Source organism: Sesamum indicum, linkage group LG6 (genome assembly GCF_000512975.1).
Source record: "Sesamum indicum cultivar Zhongzhi No. 13 linkage group LG6, S_indicum_v1.0, whole genome shotgun sequence".
In the NCBI taxonomy this organism is placed as follows: Eukaryota; Viridiplantae; Streptophyta; class Magnoliopsida; order Lamiales; family Pedaliaceae; genus Sesamum; species Sesamum indicum.
This window is the reverse complement of record NC_026150.1, coordinates 17,861,885-17,884,218: the sequence shown is the minus strand read 5'-3', so window position 1 is coordinate 17,884,218 and position 22,334 is coordinate 17,861,885. Positions and strand designations below refer to the sequence as shown.

Below are 22,334 nucleotides of genomic sequence, written 5' to 3'. Positions count from 1 at the left end.
TTATTGTTAATCCCTGTCCCCTGAAACAATTTTTTACTCTTTATTCCTAGACTAAAAGCTGAATTCACTGTTTCTGCTGATAAAATTCCATGAGATAGTAAAATTTCAATAATCTTTTGGCTACAGGTGCTGACACAGAGCCATTGTAAAACATCACTAAAACCAGTATAAGCCAAAAGAGCTGTTTGGCGAAAAAGGAGCATGAAATATGAAACGAAAACTGAATCAATGAGAGGAAGGTATGGAGCTTTTCTGTCTTCTTCACGCTGTGTTTTTATGACTTTATAAAAGGTCCAAGTTCTTTGTTTTATCAACTGACTCTAATCAAGTTGAGCAATTTAAAATGGAAAATATTGATTGTTGGAGAACAAAATTAGGATCATATTTTTCTCAATATTTTCTTTTATTTGTTATAGGAGGAGGGTACAACAGTAATTGAAATTCTCCTGTCAGTTTCTGTACCAAAATGACTTTTCCAGAGCCTGGTCCAATTGCCTATGTTACATACTAGAAATTTAATGGATCTAAACAAGAAGAAATTTAATGGATCTAAACAAGAAGAAATTTCTTTCTTGTTTCAGTCATAGTATGCCTGAAGTTGTTGGCAATTAAAAAAGGCATTACTTCCTAAAAAGAAAAGGAAGACATTAAATTACTGAATAAACTTCGAAATATTTCACATTCTCTTATCTTTCATGTAGTTATAGACCTTAAAAAGAATAGCTAAAGCAATTGCCCACGATATGGCAGCACTTTTCAACTGATTTTTTTCAATTGGTCATTTGTTGAGAAAAATCAGAAAATTATTAAGAATTTTTTGAACCTTAATGAGCGTTTTCATTGTGCTATTGCTCATGAACAATGTTATGTACTTAAGTTCTCATGTGACTCCGAGTTGATGGCTTGCTGATTTCTGAAACTAATTATGTTATACTAAACTAGGTTTCTCCAAGTTGTGTAGCCTATATTGTATTTGTAGTTGAAAATTGAAAGCAAAGTTGAAGTTACAAAAGCTTATATGCAACCTTTCTAACAACTGCATGTTGTGTCGTGATGTAAGTGATACATGTGAAACTTCATAGACATAGACGAAATTTGGGTGTTGGAGCTAAGTCAACTTTAGTGAATACTGACTCTGTCAGTTTGTTTGATCCTGTAAGATGTGGATGTGGGAGAAAATTTGTTTTACAGCCAACCGCTATGATCGGAGAAACTTCTTAGGTAGTCCCTCCAATTCTTCAATAAATTTACAAGTTAGTACAGGATAGAGTATTAAGATATGCACAGAAAATAAATTCATGTATGATTGAATTTTAGAAGATTCATGTGGGGATCGAATTTAGGTAACCTTCCGACAGTTTCTCTCTAGCTATCTTTTTCCTCCACCTTGTAGCCAACTATGATATGCGCATCCTATTCAGGTTCTAGTAGAAAATGATTTTTTTTGTTAATTATGCAATTTATATATTACCAAAGTGCTCGTGATTGCTGATTTAAAGGCATGAACTCTGACAAAAACTTAATATTCAATTACTGCGTTATTTGGCTCCGAAGTTCTTGAAATAATTGAATATATCTTATTCATAGCTGCACACCAAGGTAATGTCATATAGGCATTTGGTACTGAATCATAACTTTTGATGTTTAGTATTCTTTTAAGGATTAAATTACTTGCACGAGAATTAGAATTGAAAATTTGTACAAGGAGGCCAAGAAGCTGAAGAAGAGTTAATCGAAGATGATATGCTGCAGTAAGAGGGCAGAATCAGCTCTGGAACCTCTTCTAACTACCATTCGTTAGCTTTTTGCCAAAATACTAAAATATGAAAAAAGAATATAATAGTAAAAGTGGGAACAACCTAGTTGTTTGCCAAAATAGGCAAAATTCCAAAATATTTTAAAAAGCCCTAGAGTGTGCTGCCAGCTATTTATAACACCCATGAGCCCCCCTCCATCCGGACCTGTGATCTCTGAATTCTGTACTTTGGCCCCCCAAAAGCGAAAAACATGATGTTCCAGACCAGCTCTCTTTCCTCCTTCCAGCCTTCCATTTTCTTCTGAGTTACTGAAAATTCAAACTGCTAAACTGAACAATTTTAGCTCAAGAAAGATGAGGGGTAAATCTTCATCGTCAAAGTCTAGAAATGGTGCACTCGAAATTGAGAAGCTTGAAAAACTGAAAGAACCCCATTTGTCAGGTGCTTACATTCGTAGCCTTGTTAAACAATTAACCTCTTCAAGAACCAAAGATTCACCAAATCCCAAAGAGCATGAAAATTTAGAGGGAGAAGGGATTTCGAACAATCAAAGTTTATGCAGAAATTCTTGTGATGGAGTCTCCGATCAGAAACCAGAGAAATCCCAACAGCCCCCTCAACAGCACAAAAAGCAAGTCAGGAGAAGGCTTCACACCAGCAGGCCTTACCAAGAAAGGCTGCTGAATATGGCTGAAGCCCGGAGAGAAATTGTCACTGCCCTGAAGTTTCATAGAGCGGCAATGAAACAAGCCAGTGAGAAACAACAGCAGCAACATATGGAATCAGGGCCTGAAATTCAGCCGTTTGAACCTTCATCTCATCAACTTTGTCTAGAACAAGAAGCAAAATTGAAGTCCAGGAGAAATCCAAGAATTTATGCTTCGAATTCTTCTATTTCGAATAATTTCCCCACCAATTATCTGGACAGTTTCTCCTACTCACCTGGTCTTTGTCCTCCTTATTCTTGGTCCATTTCTCCAATTGCACCACCACCACCACCACTTGTCCAAGAAAATCTCGATTTTGCACTCCCTAGTCAAGCACTTGGCCTGAATCTCAATCTTCAAGATTTTACCAACTTGGACTCAACCGCTTTCCACTGCAGCCCCAACCCTTCGTCAATTTACTCATCCTCATCCCCATCAACCTCTTCTCCTCTTTCAGCCACCACTGAGGAAATTCCTTGCATGGGTGCACCACCTTCTGTGGCCGCTGAGGTGGCAGAATTTGGGGATTTGGGTTTTCACACTGCAATGGATGATAAGGAGATGGCTGAGATCAGGTCAATCGGCGAGCAGTACCAGATGGAGTGGAATGATACCCTGAATTTGGTAAATTCAGCATGGTGGTTCAACGTCTTGAAGTCAATGGAAGTTGAACCCGAGAATCAGAATGGTGAGCATTTTATGAACTCTCCATTTGATGAAGTCATGGAATTCCCAGCGTGGCTAAATGCAAACGAAAGCTGCTTGCAGCATGTGAATGATTTTTGCTCTGATGATTACTTCCAAGATCCTGCTTTGCCATGGTAAGAATTAGTTTGACAAATTTAAATACATGCCAAGAATAGTATCAAGTAGAATTATGGGCCTTACTTTTGTCTTGTCATCTGGTGAGAGAAAAGAATTCTGTTACTTTGATGTGAAATGTTGTATGTGTGCTTACATATGGGATGATCAGTGTGTTTCCCCTTATTCTTTTAGATTTGTGCTTTTTCGTTCAATGTTTCTTCTAAAATTTCTCCCTTTTTTCGTTGCATGTTAAATGGATGGAATTGTTTCAATCTTAGGTTTAGAGCACCTTCCCTCTTTGCAAGACCTGTTGTTTTGGCAAATCGATGAAGTGACCCCTGGATTTTATGGGATTATTAGTCAATAAAGTTCCACAAAGATAATTTTATCCCACAAGTATTTATTATTATTAGAGTTAGTATCGTCTAATTGTTTATGGGTAAATTGCAATCTACCTACCCGTGTTGTGGAAAATATGCAAACAACCCCCTTATGAAAAATAAAATAGCAAATTTACCTTCCTATGTTTTTAAAATTGAAGCAATTTACCTCCTTAGTCAGGGAAGTAAATTGCTTTATTTTTTAAAATACAGGGGGTAAATTGCTATTTATTTTTCATAGGGGGTAATTTGCTTATCTTTATTATGGCAAGAGGGTAAATTGCATTAAACCCAATTGTTTATATACCAATTGGCCCAACCACAACTTTTGATGATATTTTTCAATCGGAGTACTGATGCTCCAACTGACATATATTACACCTGTGAATTAGAAATAACCTTGATGTGTGCTTGTGTTTCGGGTGAATTTTTTCTATTACATATCCCATTCATCACTGTCTGATTTGTTTCTTTTCAAATCTGTTGTGGAAAAATTGCAGCATGGACATTGAAGAAATTGAAGTAATGGATGGGGACTGGTTAGCCTGAGAAAGATTGATTGTTCTTTTTTCTCATAATAATCAAATCGTTGGTGGCCTTCCCCTTCTCCTGCCCATCCCTATGGGCACCTGGATTTTTTAATTGTAATTTTTCTTTTTTACTTCTTTTTTTCCCTTTAAATTTTCAAAATAAGACTTGCTTGCATGTGTAACGAACAGGCAACCAAATAAAATGTCAAATAGGGGGAAATTATTTTATTCCTCACTCCCCAGCTTTTATTGATTGCAAAAGTTGAAGTGTAAATCTTTGTATTGCATTTCTCGTACCTTGTTCCTCATTCATACTTGCAAAATTAAGACAGATCCTACTGTCATAATTGATTTAATATTTTTTGGAGACTTACGTCGACATCTTCCCTTCCCATCATCTCTTCTCGTACGTCGGACATCTAAATTTGTTTATTGCGGCCGCAGGTCTGAAACAGTTATCTTCTGTTCATAATTACCCCTATTTAGATAAACATTGCATCGTTTGATCGTAATCTTCAGTCTTTTATATGCTGTAACCACCGGCATTTACTAGCAATTACTGAAACACAGAGTCACAGATCATCCTTTTAATGCCATTGCCTGCATATTTCTCCCATATGAACCATGAAACTTGAGCAAATGATCAGGAGTTTCTCAATGGCTCTGCCCTGTTTCAGCGGGATAAACTATTCTTTTTCATCTCTGAATATGATGAACAACACCATCCGTAACCAGTGAGAGATCATCAAGCTTTCTGGTGGACATTAACAGCACAATCTCATTCACATTCTTATGAGATTTGCTGTATAATCAATCTCATCCTCATCCCCGAAATGCAACTTTTTGATTTATGCTACAACATTGAGTAGGTTAAGCGCTTTTTTGCAGAATTCTGAATTTCAAAACTCATCCAAGTGTATATTTAACAATAGGAGAGAAACTCTTAAAATTACTAGTCATCATTGTCCACAATGCCCTCATTTCTTTAGAGTTTTTACACCAACGTAGGAAAAGAAAAACGAATAACGACCCGTGCCCCTTTTGGAGAATTTGAAACGATAGGTTCTAATGATCTTGAACTAAGGTTCGAACAATATAATAAACTTCTTATAAGTCATTCTATCCTGTAGTCTTTCAGAATACTCAAACTGGACAATACAAACCATCAAACCAATCTCCAAGACTTTGACTCTTAGTCAGGTCACACCATTCCAGGATCACGCCTGAAAATCGCCGTGAGGGTACCTGTCAATGCAATCAAGCCATGGGTTCCTGGAAGGTCTCCTGATCTTGCGCAGCGACTTCCACACCACACTATTGCACTTGAAACCCGACCCAAAGGCCAGTTGCCAGACGCGATCACCCCTCTTCACCCGCTCCTTAGCTTCCAGATAGGCCAGCTCGTACCAAATGCTGCTGCTCGATGTGTTGCCAAACCTGTGCAGTGCAGCACGTGATGCCTCCAGGTTCTTGTCACTCAGTTTCAAGTTCCTCTGCAGCTCATCAAGAACCGTTTTACTTGCAGCATGGACACAAAAATGCTCAAATGCTAGCTTGTAATCAGGGATGTAAGGCTTTGTGGACTGTGATTTGGCACCATTGCCGAACAGGATTTTCCAGACCAGTGTTGAGAAGAAAAGGAGCTGCTCTGAGAAGGGCAGGACCAGGGGGCCTAATGTTGTGATGTTGGTCTTGATCGCATCACCCCCTATTTCAACCAAGTCCTTGCTGATTTTAATTCCCTTGAACTTCTCGCTGTCTTCTTCTTGATAGATGCTCCTGTAATGTCCAAGGTAACATTAATCAACTCATGCTGTCTAAGGCTGAGAATTCACAGATATATAGTGTATGAGCAAACTTAAATAAGAGGGTGAGGGGGGGGGGGGTAGCTCGACCTTAACAATTTTTATTGAACCCATGTCTTCCTTATTCTAAATCACTCGTTAGGTTCAAAACCACTATCAAAAATAGGAAAAATTCTTACCAAAATTAGATTTGGTCAAATCAAATTAATCACAGAACAAAGCATAATATACTTACCATATAATTGGTCAATTTTTTTAAATTATACACCCATCACACGATAAATGTAGATAGATTGAACATCTAACTGGATTCGGCCCATATTGATTGGCCCCATAAAATTATGTATATGCTTGATTTGCAAACTAACTTATGTAAGTAGCAATACAATGATATTATCCTTACAAAACTACCAAAAAGAAGACAATATCCTTGTATGAAATTCTCTAGTCTCTTGGAAAACATCTAGCATTTTGTACAAAGAATTTAAACAAAAATTGGGCTACCCCAGAACGAAATAATCCGCAGCATTTGGTTTCTAGTTGGGCTTCAGACAACCTGGCCAACCTTATTTACCTAAAACTATATTCGATGAAGAATATAATTAGATGTCAACTCCCTTAATTCTACCACACGAAGTATGAAGTTCATAGGCATTATTATTTTGTGGGTAGCCACACTTTTACTAAGATTATGATTTATGGTCCCAAAACATTAAACCCATAGTACTAAAATCAGCCCACTAGATAGTAGATATAGCATAAATTCTTAATTTTGATGGACCCCTTCAAGATTTTAAAACTCAACTCGAATCGTTCTACTAAATAGGTTGACTCCTTATCCGGTCCATAAAACACAGTCGTGTACGGCTGTAACTGTGACGGCATTATTAGCTAAGCAGGATGTGCAAAAATTATGGAACCATAAGCACGACCAAAAACCAAGAATTAACCCATACCTAAAGCTCCGAATGTCAGCACCTTTGTGAGTCCTCACGATATGCTCGAGCCTGTATTTGGCTCGACGGTGGTCACGGTGGCGATTGGACAGCAACATGGCGGCGCAGCCCATCCGGAAGTAACAATTCGGGATGAGCATCGACCTGTCCTTCCCCGGGTACCAATTGTATCCCACCATCTCCGTGCTCACCACCACAGCGTAGTTGTTAGGGTTTGCCTGCAGCATGTCGCGCGCCAAATCGACCGCGATTACCCCCGCGCTGCACCCCATTCCCCCCAAATTGAAGCTCAAAATGTTTCCCCTCATTTTGTAGTGGTTGATCACCATGGCGGAGAGCGACGGCGTCGGATTGAAGAGGCTGCAGTTGACGACCAGGATTCCGACGTCTTTCGGCCGGACGTTACATTTCTCGAAAAGCTCGTCTAAGGCGCCGAAGACCACAGTGGCGGCTTCGGCGCGGCCTTCTTTCATGGTGGCTGTGTTTTCCGGCGAGCCGATGGATTTCGGGATATAAGTTTCGTCGCCGATGCCGGAGGATTGGAGGATTCGCCTCTGAAATTCGAGACTTGCTTCGTCGAACTTGCCGGATTTCCGGGCTAGTTCGATGAACTGATCTCTCGTCACCTGCATGCATGAGAACAAGACTGTCAGCATTTTCTTGGATTATTTTAGGTAATAACCGGCAAAAGAAAATTAATCAGCTGCTGTTTGTTTCTAAAACTAATTAATTATTGGTATTGATTAGCAATTTTAGAATTTTAAAAATATATATCAATTAATTAAACAAAAAATATAAGAAAGTCATGAAAATTTATTGAAAAAAATTAAAAAAGAAAAAGGAATGTGGATGTCTTTTTTTTCTTTTTAAAGTTAGGAATGTGGAAATAGAGAATAAAGAAAATGGAAAGATCAGAAGAGAGAGATGGAGGGTAATAAAATAATTAAAATAAATTGACAGAACAAATAATTGAAGAGATAAAAGGATATTTTTCAATTATATAATGGTAAAGATAATTATGTGTATGTGAAAAAGGTGATAAAAAAATTAAATATGTATAATGATAAAATAAAAATTGAGATCCCATTTTAATCAAAGAATCTGAACTATTCCAATTAATCCCTTAGTCCATTTTTTGAAGTTTTCAATAACACACATATAAACATGCTCCATACCATTAATCAATTAATTGAATTGATATTACTCTTATAAGTTAAAAAAGAGAATCTTGGGTTTAAATCAAGACATCCTCAATTCCCCACCACATTGCACAAAAAAAAAAAAAAAAAGGAGCATGCTCGATCTCCCTCTAAGATTGAAAACATAAAATTTTAGGACTAAAAACACAATCTTGGAAATGTAGTCATGTAGCGTACCTTAAAATCATCACTTGGTTTGTAGCAAGCAAAATCAAGAAGATAGATAGACCGCGGGCGCGACATGAAGTAGACAGAAATTGTGAACACAAAAAGAGCCAAGAAAGCAACCACGGTAGCGAGATCGTATCCGGCGGTGCTGTCCCAGATCTTCCGCCACAGCTCCTCCCTGCTCAAGCTCCCCACCTCCGCCCCGAAAACCAGCACCAACACCGGAATGGTGGCGAGGTATATCCCATGATTGATCAAGTAATGGTACCCCAACTTCACATACTTCAAGTTCACAGACTGCACGAAATCCGGCAGCCTCCGCCTCACTCTGACGGAAAACGTCATCGACCCGGCGTCGGGCCCCGACGACTCAATCCCCCGGTTGACGATTTCCGTCGACAGGAGGTCTTGCTCTACGGCCATGGCAGCGAAACTTGGGCTTTCTGTTTCCTTTGATTCGTTGGATGGATGATGATTGAAACAGAAGAGTGGAGGACGTATTTATGGTGGTGGGTTGGCGATGGCGAGGAGTAAATGTGGTCACCGAAGTGGGTTTGTGCAGTTGGTTAGCTTTCAAAACAGCCATAAATTCCTGCATTTATGAGAAGTGGTTCGAAATTTCGAGCACTCATCTTTCATTCACATCTCTTTCTCTTCTGCCAATTTTTTTAAAAGTTGGTTTCATTTTTTTTTCTTTTAATGCTGTTAGGTGTTACCAGCTAACAGAAATACTATGGATTTCAACATTTTAAATTGTTTTAATAATATTGCAGTTTTGGGATTGCTTCATTTTAATGTATAAATTAATGTTAATGCATTGTTTAGCCAATTTAAGATCAAATTAATAGAGTAGAAAACCTCACATGAATTATATGAACTGGCGGGTCTGATTTTTCCAGTTTTAGAAACCAAAAACATGATATGTATTCTGCACCTTTCAAATTTTAGTCACATGATCAATTTACAAAATACATACAATTATATAATATTATAAAGAAAAATCCGGATATTTGTGACCATCATTAATTTTGCGACCAAACCTCTGGAAATTTCCGACCATCAATTTTTCATACAAAAATTTATGATGAGAGGTTACTTGTGAGATACGAAAAATATTTGGTAATGGGGAAAAAAACATCCGTCGAAAGATTCGCAACGATTATTAACGTCGCAAGCATCGTCATTTGGAAGTACTATTTTTTTTGTCAATTTGCAATGAATTTACAGCTCGGTTGGGGTTGGAATACAACTACTTTATATAGCTTATTTCAGACTGATTTTGCAATGGAAAACCGTCGCAATGTCCTTCAATTTGGCGAGGGTGACATTACTGTTTATGAACGGACAGTTGTGATGGGACGGACTTTGTTAGGAAGATAGACGACTCGTGTACAAAACATTTAGTAAATTAACGTTGCAACAGTCTAATGACGATCCCACAGTATTGTAAATGATATTTTGCTACAGGGTTGTCTCAATTTTAGGATAGACTTTGTGGCGGTTTATCTGAACTGGAGGATTGGATTGCAAAACTCTCTACGACGCACCTACTCCCAATGAGTTTTAATTTACTATGGTTTTTGTCAAAAATTCATCTCTAATTTTTGTATTTTTTTCAAATGATAAATGTAAGTATTTTTTAACTAAATTGTATGATAAATTTCATTTAGATATTGAAAAGGAATGCAATTAAAATAAAGAAAGAATATAAACTAAAAAAATGTGCTGATAATTAGAAATAAAGCAAAATAAGGTTCATTTTTGTTTTAAAATTGAGGAATACAAAGAAACAAAAAATCCTAATCTAATGCGACATCCTCTTAATCCTCATCAATTGGGTATGAACCAATATCTGCTCCAAAATAATGGGCGTCAACAGCGTCCTCGGTAAGGGCAGGATCGTCGGCAATCAAGACGTTGTCAGATGGAGGTTGGGGCGGTTGCCGGTTGTGGTGGTGGGATGCCCAAATGGCTGTCAAAGTGCATTTGGTAAAGTGGCGTTGTCCTCTGGGATGGTCTTGCTATGTACCCCCAGTGCAAGGCCTATGGGCCCATTCCGAAGACCCACCTCTTCTTCCGCCCACTCTACAACCAACCATAGCTGCAGCTCCGTCTGATGGACTGAGACTGCTGAATAGGCAACTTTAGTGCCAAATTAATTACTCTAATCGCCATAAAACCTAACATTTCACACCGATTACAATGCAAATAAATAGTTTATAAAAACTACTATACACACTTCAACAAGATATCAACTAATAATTTTAAATTATTACTAAAAATATATTAAGTGAAATAATTTTTGATTTTGTAACTATATAATTATTAATGACAAGAAGTTGTCACTATATGTTACCTCCTCAAACATTTTTCTTTCAAGCCCAAGGATAAGGGCGCAGGCTCCCACCAAGGCAACCCAGCAGGTCGAACTCTATAGGCTCATAAGTAAGATAACAAAACCCGTAACTAATCTTATTTTTACTAACTTGGTAGCCCAATAAAGAAGCAAAATTCAACACGTTGAGTCAGAATACAACATGAACAACACAACAACTTAAGGACACACCATATTAAAAGATCTCCAATTAACCTGAAGAGACTCAACTGGAATTAATTTTTTAATCAGCAAGTAACTGAATCTCTTAACTGAATCAGCAAGTAACTGGATCTTTATGTTATTTAACTAACATTTGCAGCTATCCAACGGTATCGAATCCACCCCAACTACTTTCCGAATCTTTTTCTATGGATGCTATAAATTAAGACATTGTGTATTTATTTTGGTAACACAAGCTATCACACTTGTACTCTCATTATCTCTCAAATTTTAGAAATTTTCAGCATATTTTTCACCTCACATGAATTACATAATTTTTGACGATTATTCTCATGGCTTTAATTCAAGTTTTTCTTTTATTTCTTGAGTACACACGTTACTAACTTAAACATCAGAGTAGTAACATCTATTTTGCAAGTTTATTCCCCAATAATCTTGCAATTTTCATGGAAGCCCGGCGACTATTTTGGTATTGCTGGACCTTAGTACGCACACTATAGATAATTAATAATATGTACATCCACAGTAACAACATAAATATAACAATAATAAACAATTATTGTCACTAAATTATCATCATCAAATATTATTAATTATTTCTAGTGACAATTTAATACACAACTTTTTCACTTATCACTAATTCTTAACATTAATCACAATTTTTGCAAAATAAATATTACTATGAGAACTTTGAGATCCATTATGGCTAATATTCTAAAATTAATTATTATTCTCACCATTTAAATTAAGTAATTAAGAACTATTGTCCTCTTTTATTATTTTTTTCTTTTTTATTTAGGCAGAGAAGATAGGATAAATATTCTGGTAAATCCAAGTTGCGTGAGCAGTGTGAGAGGGATGACGAAGCACAATAAAGAAAGGAGGATGTTGACCTACTTGACTTTATGTTCATCATTTATAATTCTCTTAATTTGTCTTCATCCCCACCCATCCATCGTCAACGTCTTACGTACCTAATTAAATAATTAAACCACTGTGTACAAGTCGCTCAACGACTATATATTTATATATAACTATTTATCTTGGCCGTTCAACCCACTATATCTTCATGCCCTGCAAAAATTATACATCTCACTTGCTAATTTTCCATCTCTTTCATATTAATTTGAAAAATAAAATTATCATATATATATATATATATAACATACATCGATTTTTAACGTTCACATTATAAGATTCATTATCAAGAACTCATCATTAAAAAAGGAAAAATTATGTAATACATGAGTTTCGGGGTATACTTTAAAAAGAATAATTAAATTTTCTTTTGAAAAAAAATATAAATATACAAATATGGTCATGAGCAATTGCTAAAATAACTGTATGCATGGCGACATATGATCTATATTTAATTAATACAGCCGAAATATCCCCACCCCGTCACTATACCTATCTGTAATTAATTTATCAATCACGAGCGCACTATACCGAATTGGATACATTGAAAAGAAAAATACGTACTTCTCCCATATGTCAATGCATTGGAGCACGCAAATCAATCTTGTATGAATAAAATACGTATCTAATTTTAAAATGAAACATAAGTCAAATCCCACGTAACATTTGGTGCAATTAATAATAATGGAAACAAGTGTACGTATATATGTATAACAAATGTAGATATATGAGGTCTCACATCGGAGGCATACACCACCTAGTACATAGAGGTGGCATGAAAATGAGTGAGTGAGAAAGAAGCACCTGCGGTGCAATCTGCATGTTTGAGGGCTGAGTCGTCTTTGCTGCATCTCCATGCCAGCCAACTAATAGTAATAGTAATTACAAAAATAAAGTAATTGCACAAATTTAATTTCAGTCCCACATACAGAAACATGTCTCCCTGTACTGTTCTCTACTCCCATGTCAATGGCCCCTCACTCAACTTCCACATTTAATTATATATATTAGTATTTGTGTGGCACACTATGTATTTGCAAATTTTACAGTACTAATAAAAAAATATATTTTTTTAAAATATATATTGTTTAATAAAGTATATAATAAATGATGAGTTAATATTAAATTTATAATAAAATAGTGTCAAAAAAAAAGGTGCATGAAAATAAAAAGAAATAAGTAAATATCAAAAGATAATGAAAAAAGTGGAAAATTATAAAATGAATAAAAAATAAATTAAATAAAAAAAATAAAAAAAATAGACCAAAAAAGAGAGAAACCAAATGGGTGCTATCCTTTAATAATACGGTATAGATATAAGTGGGCCACCCCAGATTGCTAATTTAGCCCAAATGAATTCGATTTTGGGCTGAAATTGAGTTTACTATTTGAAGTGGGCCTTCCGTTTGATTGTAAAGCCCATAAATAGTAGTTAGTATTTATGTAATAATTCCAAACCGGGACTTTTAAAAGCAGCCCAACTGCCATAAATCTCTATAAACTAAACCTGTATTTAAACGAGTATATATGGCATGCTTAAATGTGTAAAGTATAATTAATATATTTTTTAAAAAAATAATTAATTTCTAAAATATGTATCAATTAGGTTAATAAAATATTGAAAAAATAAGAGAAGAAAAGGGGATGTGGAAGTGATGAATTATTTTTCTTTTGGGGCAAATCGACTACAATCATCAATATCAAATATTTATATTTAACAACTTAATATACTAATCATTAATATCATATAGTTATATCTAATCAATAACTACTATCAGAGTAAAACGAGACCTACTATTAAAGTAGAATAATATCTCATATGGTGGTGGGAGTCGTCCACATGGTCTTATAGTCATGGATTTCAACATCGTCAATGAGATAGGCTTCATTAGTAAAGAAATATGAAAGTTGACAAGAGAGAAAGTGGGAAATTGAGAACAACATTGTAGTCGTATGTTGATTTTCACATTATTAAATTTAACTTTTAATGACAGTAAATAAATTATAAAGGACCCGACTGGCAACTAAGCCCCTGACGTAATCCTCCAAATTAAAGTTCCCAAATGAAACAGGAACATTCTTAAACTTCTCCAATTTCATCTAGAAAAAGGGAATAAAAAATAGTATGTGAAAACGGAACACGGGAAACATGGTAAAATCTTGGAATTTTTGGGAATTCCAAACATAAATAGAACAATCATTAAATTCCAAACACGGGAAACATATTACAAACTCCTCAGCTGAACAAACATCAAAATCGACACCAACAGTAGTGAGTAATTGACATTCCCAGGCCTAGCCGACAACAATTCAAATAGGAAAACAATCCACTCCTCATCATATCCTATGTCATCTCTAGTCTTTGCCTTGTCTTCTCTCCAAATATTTTAAACTAAGGTTTTATTTTTTTTTTAAATTAAATTTTTCTTTCAAAAGTAGTCGAATCTATTATTATAATACACTCATTATGGTGCTAAAATTAAACAAAAAATTTAAAAATCTTGAATTTAAATTGCGTTAATGAAGGGTATTATTCTACAAGTACGGAGAGGTCGTAAGAAATTACGTACATAATTCACAATTCAGTCATTACAAAGAATTATAATGTTGAGACATTATTAGGGTGTGATTTTGCCTAATTAATACATACACTTTTGACTCTAATTAATAGTCATAATGAGGGACCACATAAACCTGTCAAGACCCTACTAAATCCATGTTTCACTCTGTTTATGAAATCATTTTGTTACATAAAACATTATTTAAAACCAACCAATTTTGACAAAATCTCAGTTCCATAGCCCTACGTACCCACCCAACATCTCTTCAAAATCTTAATCAGGGCGCCTACAAGCGCACCAGCACGAGGGATTCGGCATCTCACCTGCCATTTTTTCCGGCCACCCCCAAATATACCGCCCTGCAGTGACACAACCGTCACGACAATTTGTTGAATAAAATATTAAATTCGTCAAAATCACCACAAAAAAGAAAGACAAATTTGATGACAAAAAGAAAAGTCGGGTTACAATTTTAATATTATCATTAATTATAATATAGTGACAAAAATTTTTATTTTAATTATCTCAATAATGAACTTTTTTATAAGGCATAAAATTGTCACTAAAGACAATTAGATATATATATATATATAATGACGATCTAACACAGATAACTTTATATACGATTCTTTTTACTAATAACTATATAATGATAAGCGCAAATTGGCTGTCACTTAATATATTTTATTAGTGGACAACTTTAAAATTATCGCTTGATATTTTTTTATTAATATAGTTGATTTTAAATTATTATAATAATCATTGAAAATTAAATACAAATATATAACAATACAAATACAATTATTTCTACGTACAACAATGAGGAAAAGGCCTTACACATGTCTAGCAAAACAAAACCATAGAGAATGAGACAAGGGCGCTCTAAAAAATGAGACGGTTTTGCTGTTTTTGTTTTTCTTTTCTTTTTATTGGTAAGAATTATAGAAAGTGGATTTTGTCTGTTCTTTTTTACTCCCTTGGGGGAGGGGGGGGTGTGAATGTATAAAAATTGGGGGTTGATTTTAGGACAAATCCAATTTCGGTCAGCTGCTAGATTCTGATAGAACTTGGCTTGACATACATAATCGACATTTTATTAATGTAAATGCTTCAATATCTAAATTAAAATTTTGGAGAGAAATATACTTATCGGGGAAAAAATTAACAAAGAAAAAGAAATCGAGAAAGTGACTTGAAAAAAACAGGATTGTAGATCTACTATGAAAATAATACGTTGACATTATATTTATTAATTAGGTTATTGTCATATTCCTTGGACCAATGTTTTATCAATCTTGAAAATGATTACACAGACATCGACCCTATTTATTACAGACCACATTTGAAAAAAGAATACAAACTTTCGGCCAATCAAACTCCCTCTCTCTCTCTCTCTCTCTCTCTCTATATATATATATATATATCAGATCAAATTTCCAAAATAAGAACAGAAAAATCCAAGTAAAATAATTTAATAGTCAATGTTTTGGTAATACCAACAAAATTAAGATTGTAGGGATTCATGGAATCATCATCGATCATGACCACACACTTTATTTCAATGTGTCCACATTCAACAAAAATTTAGAAAAATTGAGTTCGTCATCACATAGGTAATCAAACTTTCCAAGAATAGAACTGCACTTGTTTACATTTCCGTACACTGATATACATATATAGCACCAAACTCAGGAATTCTCATCCTCATCTGTATCCTAATACAATGTGAAAACAAGACTGTCTAAATGTCAATGTAATGTAGGTAACTATGAACTTTCCAATTTTTACCAAATACTTTGGTAAAAATTGTTCTACTTTAATTAATGCTTAATGTAGATGTTAAAACCCATGCAATTAATTATATGAGTATGTCCTAATAACACGCATTGCTGATTAATTTATAGTAATTAATTAAATTTGACATCTGACAAATCAAGATGAAGAGATACAATTGAAGCTTTGTATGATCTAAGAAATCGTGGGAATAAATTAAATTAAATTAATGTATATATGTATGTGTGTATAGCTACTTTATTAATAATTTATTATTTTGTTGAAAGATGGATGTATTAATCAATGAACCTTTATATCTAAATAAAATAAATAGATATCATATATATATATATATATTTCTTTTCTTTTTTATTTTTTGAGGTGTAATAATATTGGGTAGTGGATGGTGGGACAGGGGGGGATAGGGGGTTGACATGTTGAACGGCAGGCCGGTATTATAATTAGGCTGATAGATATAGGACTATAGTCTTGGGAGTGAAAGGGTCCCTAAAACTGAACAAGAAATGGTCAGAATAGACATACGACTTAAACAATCTCATCCCAAGAACTTGACAACATTAATTTTATCCCAACGTGTGTGAAATCAATCATCCAGGATTGTCATTGATCAACACCCTTCCTCCGTCTTTTTTCCGACTCTACCTCCCATACGGCTATGTGGGTATTATTATTTATACTTTATAAAAATATCTTATAAAATTTAATTCGTTACATAAAATAGTTTTTTGATCATTTTATTATAAAAATTGAATAAAGACATAATAAAATGGACTCGACTTTTGAGTTAATTATACTAAATTCAAGGGAGTATTTGTAATTTCTCAAATAATGAATATATATTCATAATTATACTAAATTTCAGGAAATCGAGATGACTGTAATTTACCTTTTTAGTTTCGGATTATTAACACAGATCAAGTCATATTCGATATCTTAAATCAATTATAAAAAAAATTATCCACTAACGCAATCTATCATTTAACTAAAAATGGACCATTTTTGGTAACGGGGCCTAACAAGTATTGGATCCTCAACATATTAATTATAAAAAGATATTGATTGTTTATGCTAATATATAATTTGATTTTACTTGGTCATAGAGTGGTATTAATTCCATGATTATTGGAAGAAGTTGATGATATAAAGTGATAGGGGCAGATTATTATGTTTGTTAGATTAATTGAGTTCCATTAGTCTTATTAATTGAACTTAGTTTGTCAAAATGCATGTGCCTTTCAAGTCGCGTTTTGACATTAATTTGCAGGAGAGAAGACACATGTTTTCACAGCATAGTTTATTGATATTAATTACATGCTGATGGATGGACTTTTTCAAGTGTGATATACTATATTTAATTTCTCAATAATAACAACATAAATACAAATCAATCCTTCAATTCATAGTCTTTATTAATTTAAATAAAAATATTATACTTATAAACATTATTCAAAAATTAAATCACTGTAGAATTATTATCAAGATATTCCCACAACAACAATCATGATAAATTACAATTCCTTTTTACTTTAAAAAGATCATAAAAAAATATCCGGACATCAATAATTATAGGGATAGTTATACGTAGATCTCTTGTGATTTGAAAATTAGATATAATACTCTTGAGTTTTGTTTTCGTTTATTAAATAGAACCATCTGTTAGTTAAAATTTACTAAATTTACTGATATTTGAAAAAAATAAAAATTTATATTTATTCTCGATTAAGATCAAACAAATTATTTTCTAAGAATAAAAATAATAATAATAGATGATTTAATTATAATTTTTTTTTTTAAGAAATAAAGATTGTGAAGATGGTCTCACTCACATCAAGAATAGTGATGGATCACTTTAAAAATATTTGGAAGCACATAATTAGATGATTAAAAATGAAAGCACATGGGGTATTTGTTTGGGCTTGGGAGGGCTGACCCTACCGCGTTCCCATCAATGGATCGTCTCATGATTCTCATTAAACTCCTCATCTTCCCGTACGCTAATTTTACGCTCAGTTGGACTTTCGGTTCAACGCGCTATGACTTGAATCTGAATTTTGCCTTCCGTTCCGCCATGTAGGAGGATTTTTGGACTGTGCTCTTCCCATTATATATGCCTCAAATCTCCCAGCCGCCAAATCAATTGCTCTTGCTGATGCATGCAATCTCCGGGGCCACTGCACATCTCACGACGCTTTTCTGTTGATTATCAAGAAACCCATAAATTATTTCATAAAATGGTTAAGACACCCTCCGCCGCCGCTGCCGCTGCTGCCGCCTCGTCGGAGCCCAGCGTTAATAATGAGTTGAAGTACAAGGGTGTGCGGAAGAGGAAGTGGGGGAAGTATGTTTCCGAGATACGCCTTCCCAACAGCAGGGAGCGTATATGGTTGGGCTCCTATGACACGGCGGAGAAAGCGGCGAGAGCTTTCGACGCAGCCTTGTTCTGTCTCCGTGGCCCCAACGCGAAATTCAATTTCCCTGATGATCCGCCCAACATTTCCGGCGGGCAGGCGCTGAATCCAGCTGAGATACAAACCGTGGCGCACCACTACGCGAATACTTATAATTACAGTGGCAGCAGCTCCTCAAGTAATAATAATCAGCCTCACTCACAGGCGCCGAATGTTGATCAGTTCGGGGCACCGGCCATGGACGAGGACACATCGCCGTCGTCGACGCATTCGGAAGGGGCGGGGCCGATGGACTTGATCGATTGGTCGGCTTGGGACATGTGGGACTCGAGCAGTGGGGGGAATGCTGCCGGTGATCATGTCCTGGATTACGTGCTCTTTCACGAGCCCAGTTACATGTACATGCCGCCGCATTTCACTGAAAAGGGCAATGATCAAGATGAGGACAACGACGATGACAATGACCATGGAAATGGTGGTAATGTCTTCTCTTCTGATCTCTGGAACTTCTGATCATCAGAAAACGCATTACTACATACTACTTCACTGCATTAATTAGTAAGAACTAAAAGTGCATGCATTGTGGAAGTAATGCGCTTATCAGGGGCTTGGCGATCAATGTTGTTTAGCTTTCCGGTTACTCTTTCGTACTTCCCTGTTGCCGGAAAGTTTGACTGAGATTCTGGCAATGAGACGAAGAGGATCATAATGTCATTGGCCGGTTTTTGTTCTGGGAGATACCCTTTGCCCAGACAATCACAGTTCCCTGATAGGTATACCTTATAGATGTAGTTATTAGAAGAGTTTGGAATTAATACAATTAGCACATGTACTGTCTATATATATATACACACACACACACAAGGCTGCATTAATGCCCAGCTAAAAATGAAATAAATCAAATTGAAATACAGAATTTTCTGTCTCTCGATTTGATCTGTGGATTCAAATTCAGCTACACTGCACTTTTTATATGCTTGCGTTGTGTTATATATACGATATTGGGAAAACATATATATAGTTGAGATGTTAAATTTCATACTGTAACTCAATCAAATATTTCATTTCAATGTTGAGTTATCGATGTGTATTTCACAACAAAAATGATGTGTGGTGCTCCATGCACAATAGATATATAAGATCTTGGATGCCAATGCCATCACATCAAATTGGGGCCATTGATTCTATTAAGATAATATTTTCTTGTCGAACGGGATTTTCAATGTTATAAGATGCGTTACGAATAATCAATATCCGCCTATCATCGTGTTTGTGTTTGCTGCACTTGTTTTTCAATGATCAATAATAATATATGATGTGAATTTAGAGTTTGTAGCCCTAATAATTTAGGGTCGGAGTTGTAGTATTAATTTATAATAATCGTACAAAGAAGGTCTACGTGAATCTATAAGTGTTTTCTACTTAGGTAATAGCTAGAGATATACAACATATGGAAAAGTTCTTACCAATATATATATAATCAAATCAAAATCTATTATAGGGTAAATATAATATAGATTTTGAGTATCATTATTTGAGTACAGTGAGATCTAATTTAAAGTACAGTATAATCTGCGCCTTCCTACTCATCCATCACAGTAATACTAAAAAGTAAAGAATCTAATGATATATGCTTGAGAGGCTTTTTGGTTTTCAATAGCATACAGATCACATAAATAAGCACGTGTTTGTATGTGAGATTGTGGTGGAAGTGATGGGACATAACTTGGAGATGCTGCTTTTCATGGATCTGGACAAAGGTCTCATTTTCAGGACAATAAATATATAGATATGCTGTAGATGTTGTGTCATGAAATAAAGAAAAAGTAAAATGAATGAAGATGGTCGACTAATTAAGGCCGAAAAGGAATAGTTGGTTAAAGAAGGAGGGCGCCGGGTTTCAGCCGTAACTACGGACACACGGGCACGGGTACTCTGCAGCAGCCGCAGGTGGCCGGTTCGTTCCAGCACCGACCAAGAACAGTTGCATGCACCTCATCATGTGAACGTACGATGAGCTCCGTTGATCAGTGTTGAATGCAGAAACCAAACGTGGCAGTGGCATTGGCATTCACAGTGGCACCTCATTGACACACACACAACTTCAACTCATACTCTTCTATTTTCTTCCTCCTATAATTCTTCGTCCGCCCTTTTTCTCATCCTATGCTATTTCCATGGCCGGCGTTGCCCTATTAGGGTAACCACCCGCGCATGTGTGGAATTTGCTGACCACAAATAAATAAATTAAATATATAGGAATTTGAATTTATTAATTTCTGATATGAAGAAATACTACTTATATGGGAAAAATGCAAGCAATTCCCTTGTAATATCGCAAATTACCCTCTTAGTGAAAAAATAAATAGATTTACCTCTTTATATTTTTTAAAATACAACAATTTATCCCCCTATGATTTTTAAAATGAAGTAATTTATCTCCGGAGGTAAATTGCTATATTTTTTTCATATGAGCGTAATGTTCTCATTTTCAATATCACGGGGAGTAAATTACTATTCACCCCTACTTATATATCTGGTTTAATCTTGTGGAGATAATTAATTTGGTTAATTAGGATGGAATGAAAAAGAATTGTCAATTATATAATAGTATAAATATATCAGTACGTACTACTCATTCTTCCAATTCAAATATCCTGCTAGCTATAATCCACGGACACTTCAAAAAATTTACTCGATACAGTGTCGGATACGTCTCGAGCACGTATCGGATATGGCATCAGTGTGCCAAAAATATATAAAAACAAAAAAAAAATGGACACGGCATCTGGCATGTTTGTTGACGTGTCCGATACATTTTGGACACATTTAGAATTTTTTTTTTATAATTTCAAAAAGTGTTTAATGTCTTTAAAAAAAAAATAGCTTCGGGCTTAATGAAAAAGAAAAGGAATTAATTCACCCCTCTAGAACTAAAAGTTTTGGGATGAAATTACTAAAAATTCGAAATATAGTCGTGATTATTTAACTAATTTCAGTTATTAGAAACTTTTCATTGCGTATTTTAAAAATAAACTGATGATGTATATTTTTTAAGCTACATTTGATTAAGAATTTAGATGTACAATAGGCTTATATTATGTTTTATCTTAATATTTTTCATATTGCATATTGTAATTTTATAAGAAATTGAGAATATATATAATAAAAGAAAATATAATATATACAGTCGTGTCAGTACCCAATCATGTTCTAATTTTTATATACATTTTGTTTCACCGTATTAATTTGTATCGTATTGTATTTGTGTTCATGCATCACAGCTTGCCAATAAGGATGTAATATATATATATATATATATATATAATTTACTTTTTTTAATTATAAGGATGTGGATATTTAAGTAAAAGTAAAATGGTACATTTTTCAATATACATAAAGCGATGGTGATGTAAAACATAATGAGTCAAATGTTATTGTAAAACTTTTGAAAAAAATGGCCTCACATTTGACTTTAGTTTATGATTTATGTTTTGGTTTTATGGGGTGGGGATGACCTAATTGACTCTAAAATAATGAGTTGAAAGTTGTAATTTGGATAAGGGCTCTGTGTTAATAATAAAAGTTGTATTATTCAAATGATTACCAACAAAAAGCATTTGGAAAAGTCTGACGTCGGAATGTTTTATGTTTAGATTGATGAGACAAAGAAGAGGTTGTTAGCACATAGCCGCTCTGACTTCAAATATTCACCGCTCTCGCTCTTATTGAACCCCGGCTACGGGTCAATGGTCGGGGAGGGCTTCTGATACGGTATCGTACCTGAAGA

General features: G+C 34.9%; 3 protein-coding genes across 4 annotated transcripts; 2 read left to right on the top strand and 1 right to left on the bottom strand.

The window, feature by feature from the left end:
* Positions 130–4,439, top strand: LOC105164851. 2 transcript variants are annotated; one of them, XM_020694550.1, is made up of 3 exons: positions 134–239; positions 1,649–3,285; positions 4,149–4,439. In XM_020694550.1, exons 2-3 carry the CDS (start codon positions 2,111–2,113, stop codon positions 4,195–4,197), a joined length of 1,224 nt encoding a protein of 407 aa, XP_020550209.1. In that variant the 5' UTR covers positions 134–239; positions 1,649–2,110; the 3' UTR covers positions 4,198–4,439. The 2 variants fall into 2 exon arrangements, with proteins under 2 accessions (XP_020550208.1, XP_020550209.1); XM_020694549.1 differs by having other exon boundaries at positions 130–3,285.
* Positions 5,076–8,964, bottom strand: LOC105164852 (3-ketoacyl-CoA synthase 10). Its single transcript, XM_011083654.2, has 3 exons — positions 8,316–8,964; positions 6,940–7,565; positions 5,076–5,957 (listed from the first exon to the last, which is right to left on the bottom strand). Exons 1-3 carry the CDS (start codon positions 8,727–8,729, stop codon positions 5,396–5,398), a joined length of 1,602 nt encoding a protein of 533 aa, XP_011081956.1. The 5' UTR covers positions 8,730–8,964; the 3' UTR covers positions 5,076–5,395.
* On the top strand, positions 18,265–19,740 carry LOC105164850 (ethylene-responsive transcription factor ERF018-like). The gene has a single exon (XM_011083651.2). The coding sequence runs from the start codon at positions 18,290–18,292 to the stop codon at positions 19,055–19,057; it is 768 nt and encodes a 255-aa protein (XP_011081953.2). The 5' UTR covers positions 18,265–18,289; the 3' UTR covers positions 19,058–19,740.

What these genes read in the sequence shown, in the direction of transcription:
- LOC105164851 (XM_020694549.1), top strand. Translation starts at nt 2,111, where the DNA reads ATGAGGGGTAAATCTTCATCGTCAAAGTCTAGAAATGGTGCACTCGAA. An exon ending in CAAGATCCTGCTTTGCCATG is followed by an intron (nt 3,286 to 4,148) that starts GTAAGAATTAGT and finishes GAAAAATTGCAG; the next exon opens with CATGGACATTGAAGAAATTG.
- LOC105164852 (XM_011083654.2), bottom strand. Translation starts at nt 8,729, where the DNA reads ATGGCCGTAGAGCAAGACCTCCTGTCGACGGAAATCGTCAACCGGGGG. An exon ending in AACCAAGTGATGATTTTAAG is followed by an intron (nt 7,566 to 8,315) that starts GTACGCTACATG and finishes TCATGCATGCAG; the next exon opens with GTGACGAGAGATCAGTTCAT. An exon ending in GCTGACATTCGGAGCTTTAG is followed by an intron (nt 5,958 to 6,939) that starts GTATGGGTTAAT and finishes TGGACATTACAG; the next exon opens with GAGCATCTATCAAGAAGAAG.
- LOC105164850 (XM_011083651.2), top strand. Translation starts at nt 18,290, where the DNA reads ATGCAATCTCCGGGGCCACTGCACATCTCACGACGCTTTTCTGTTGAT.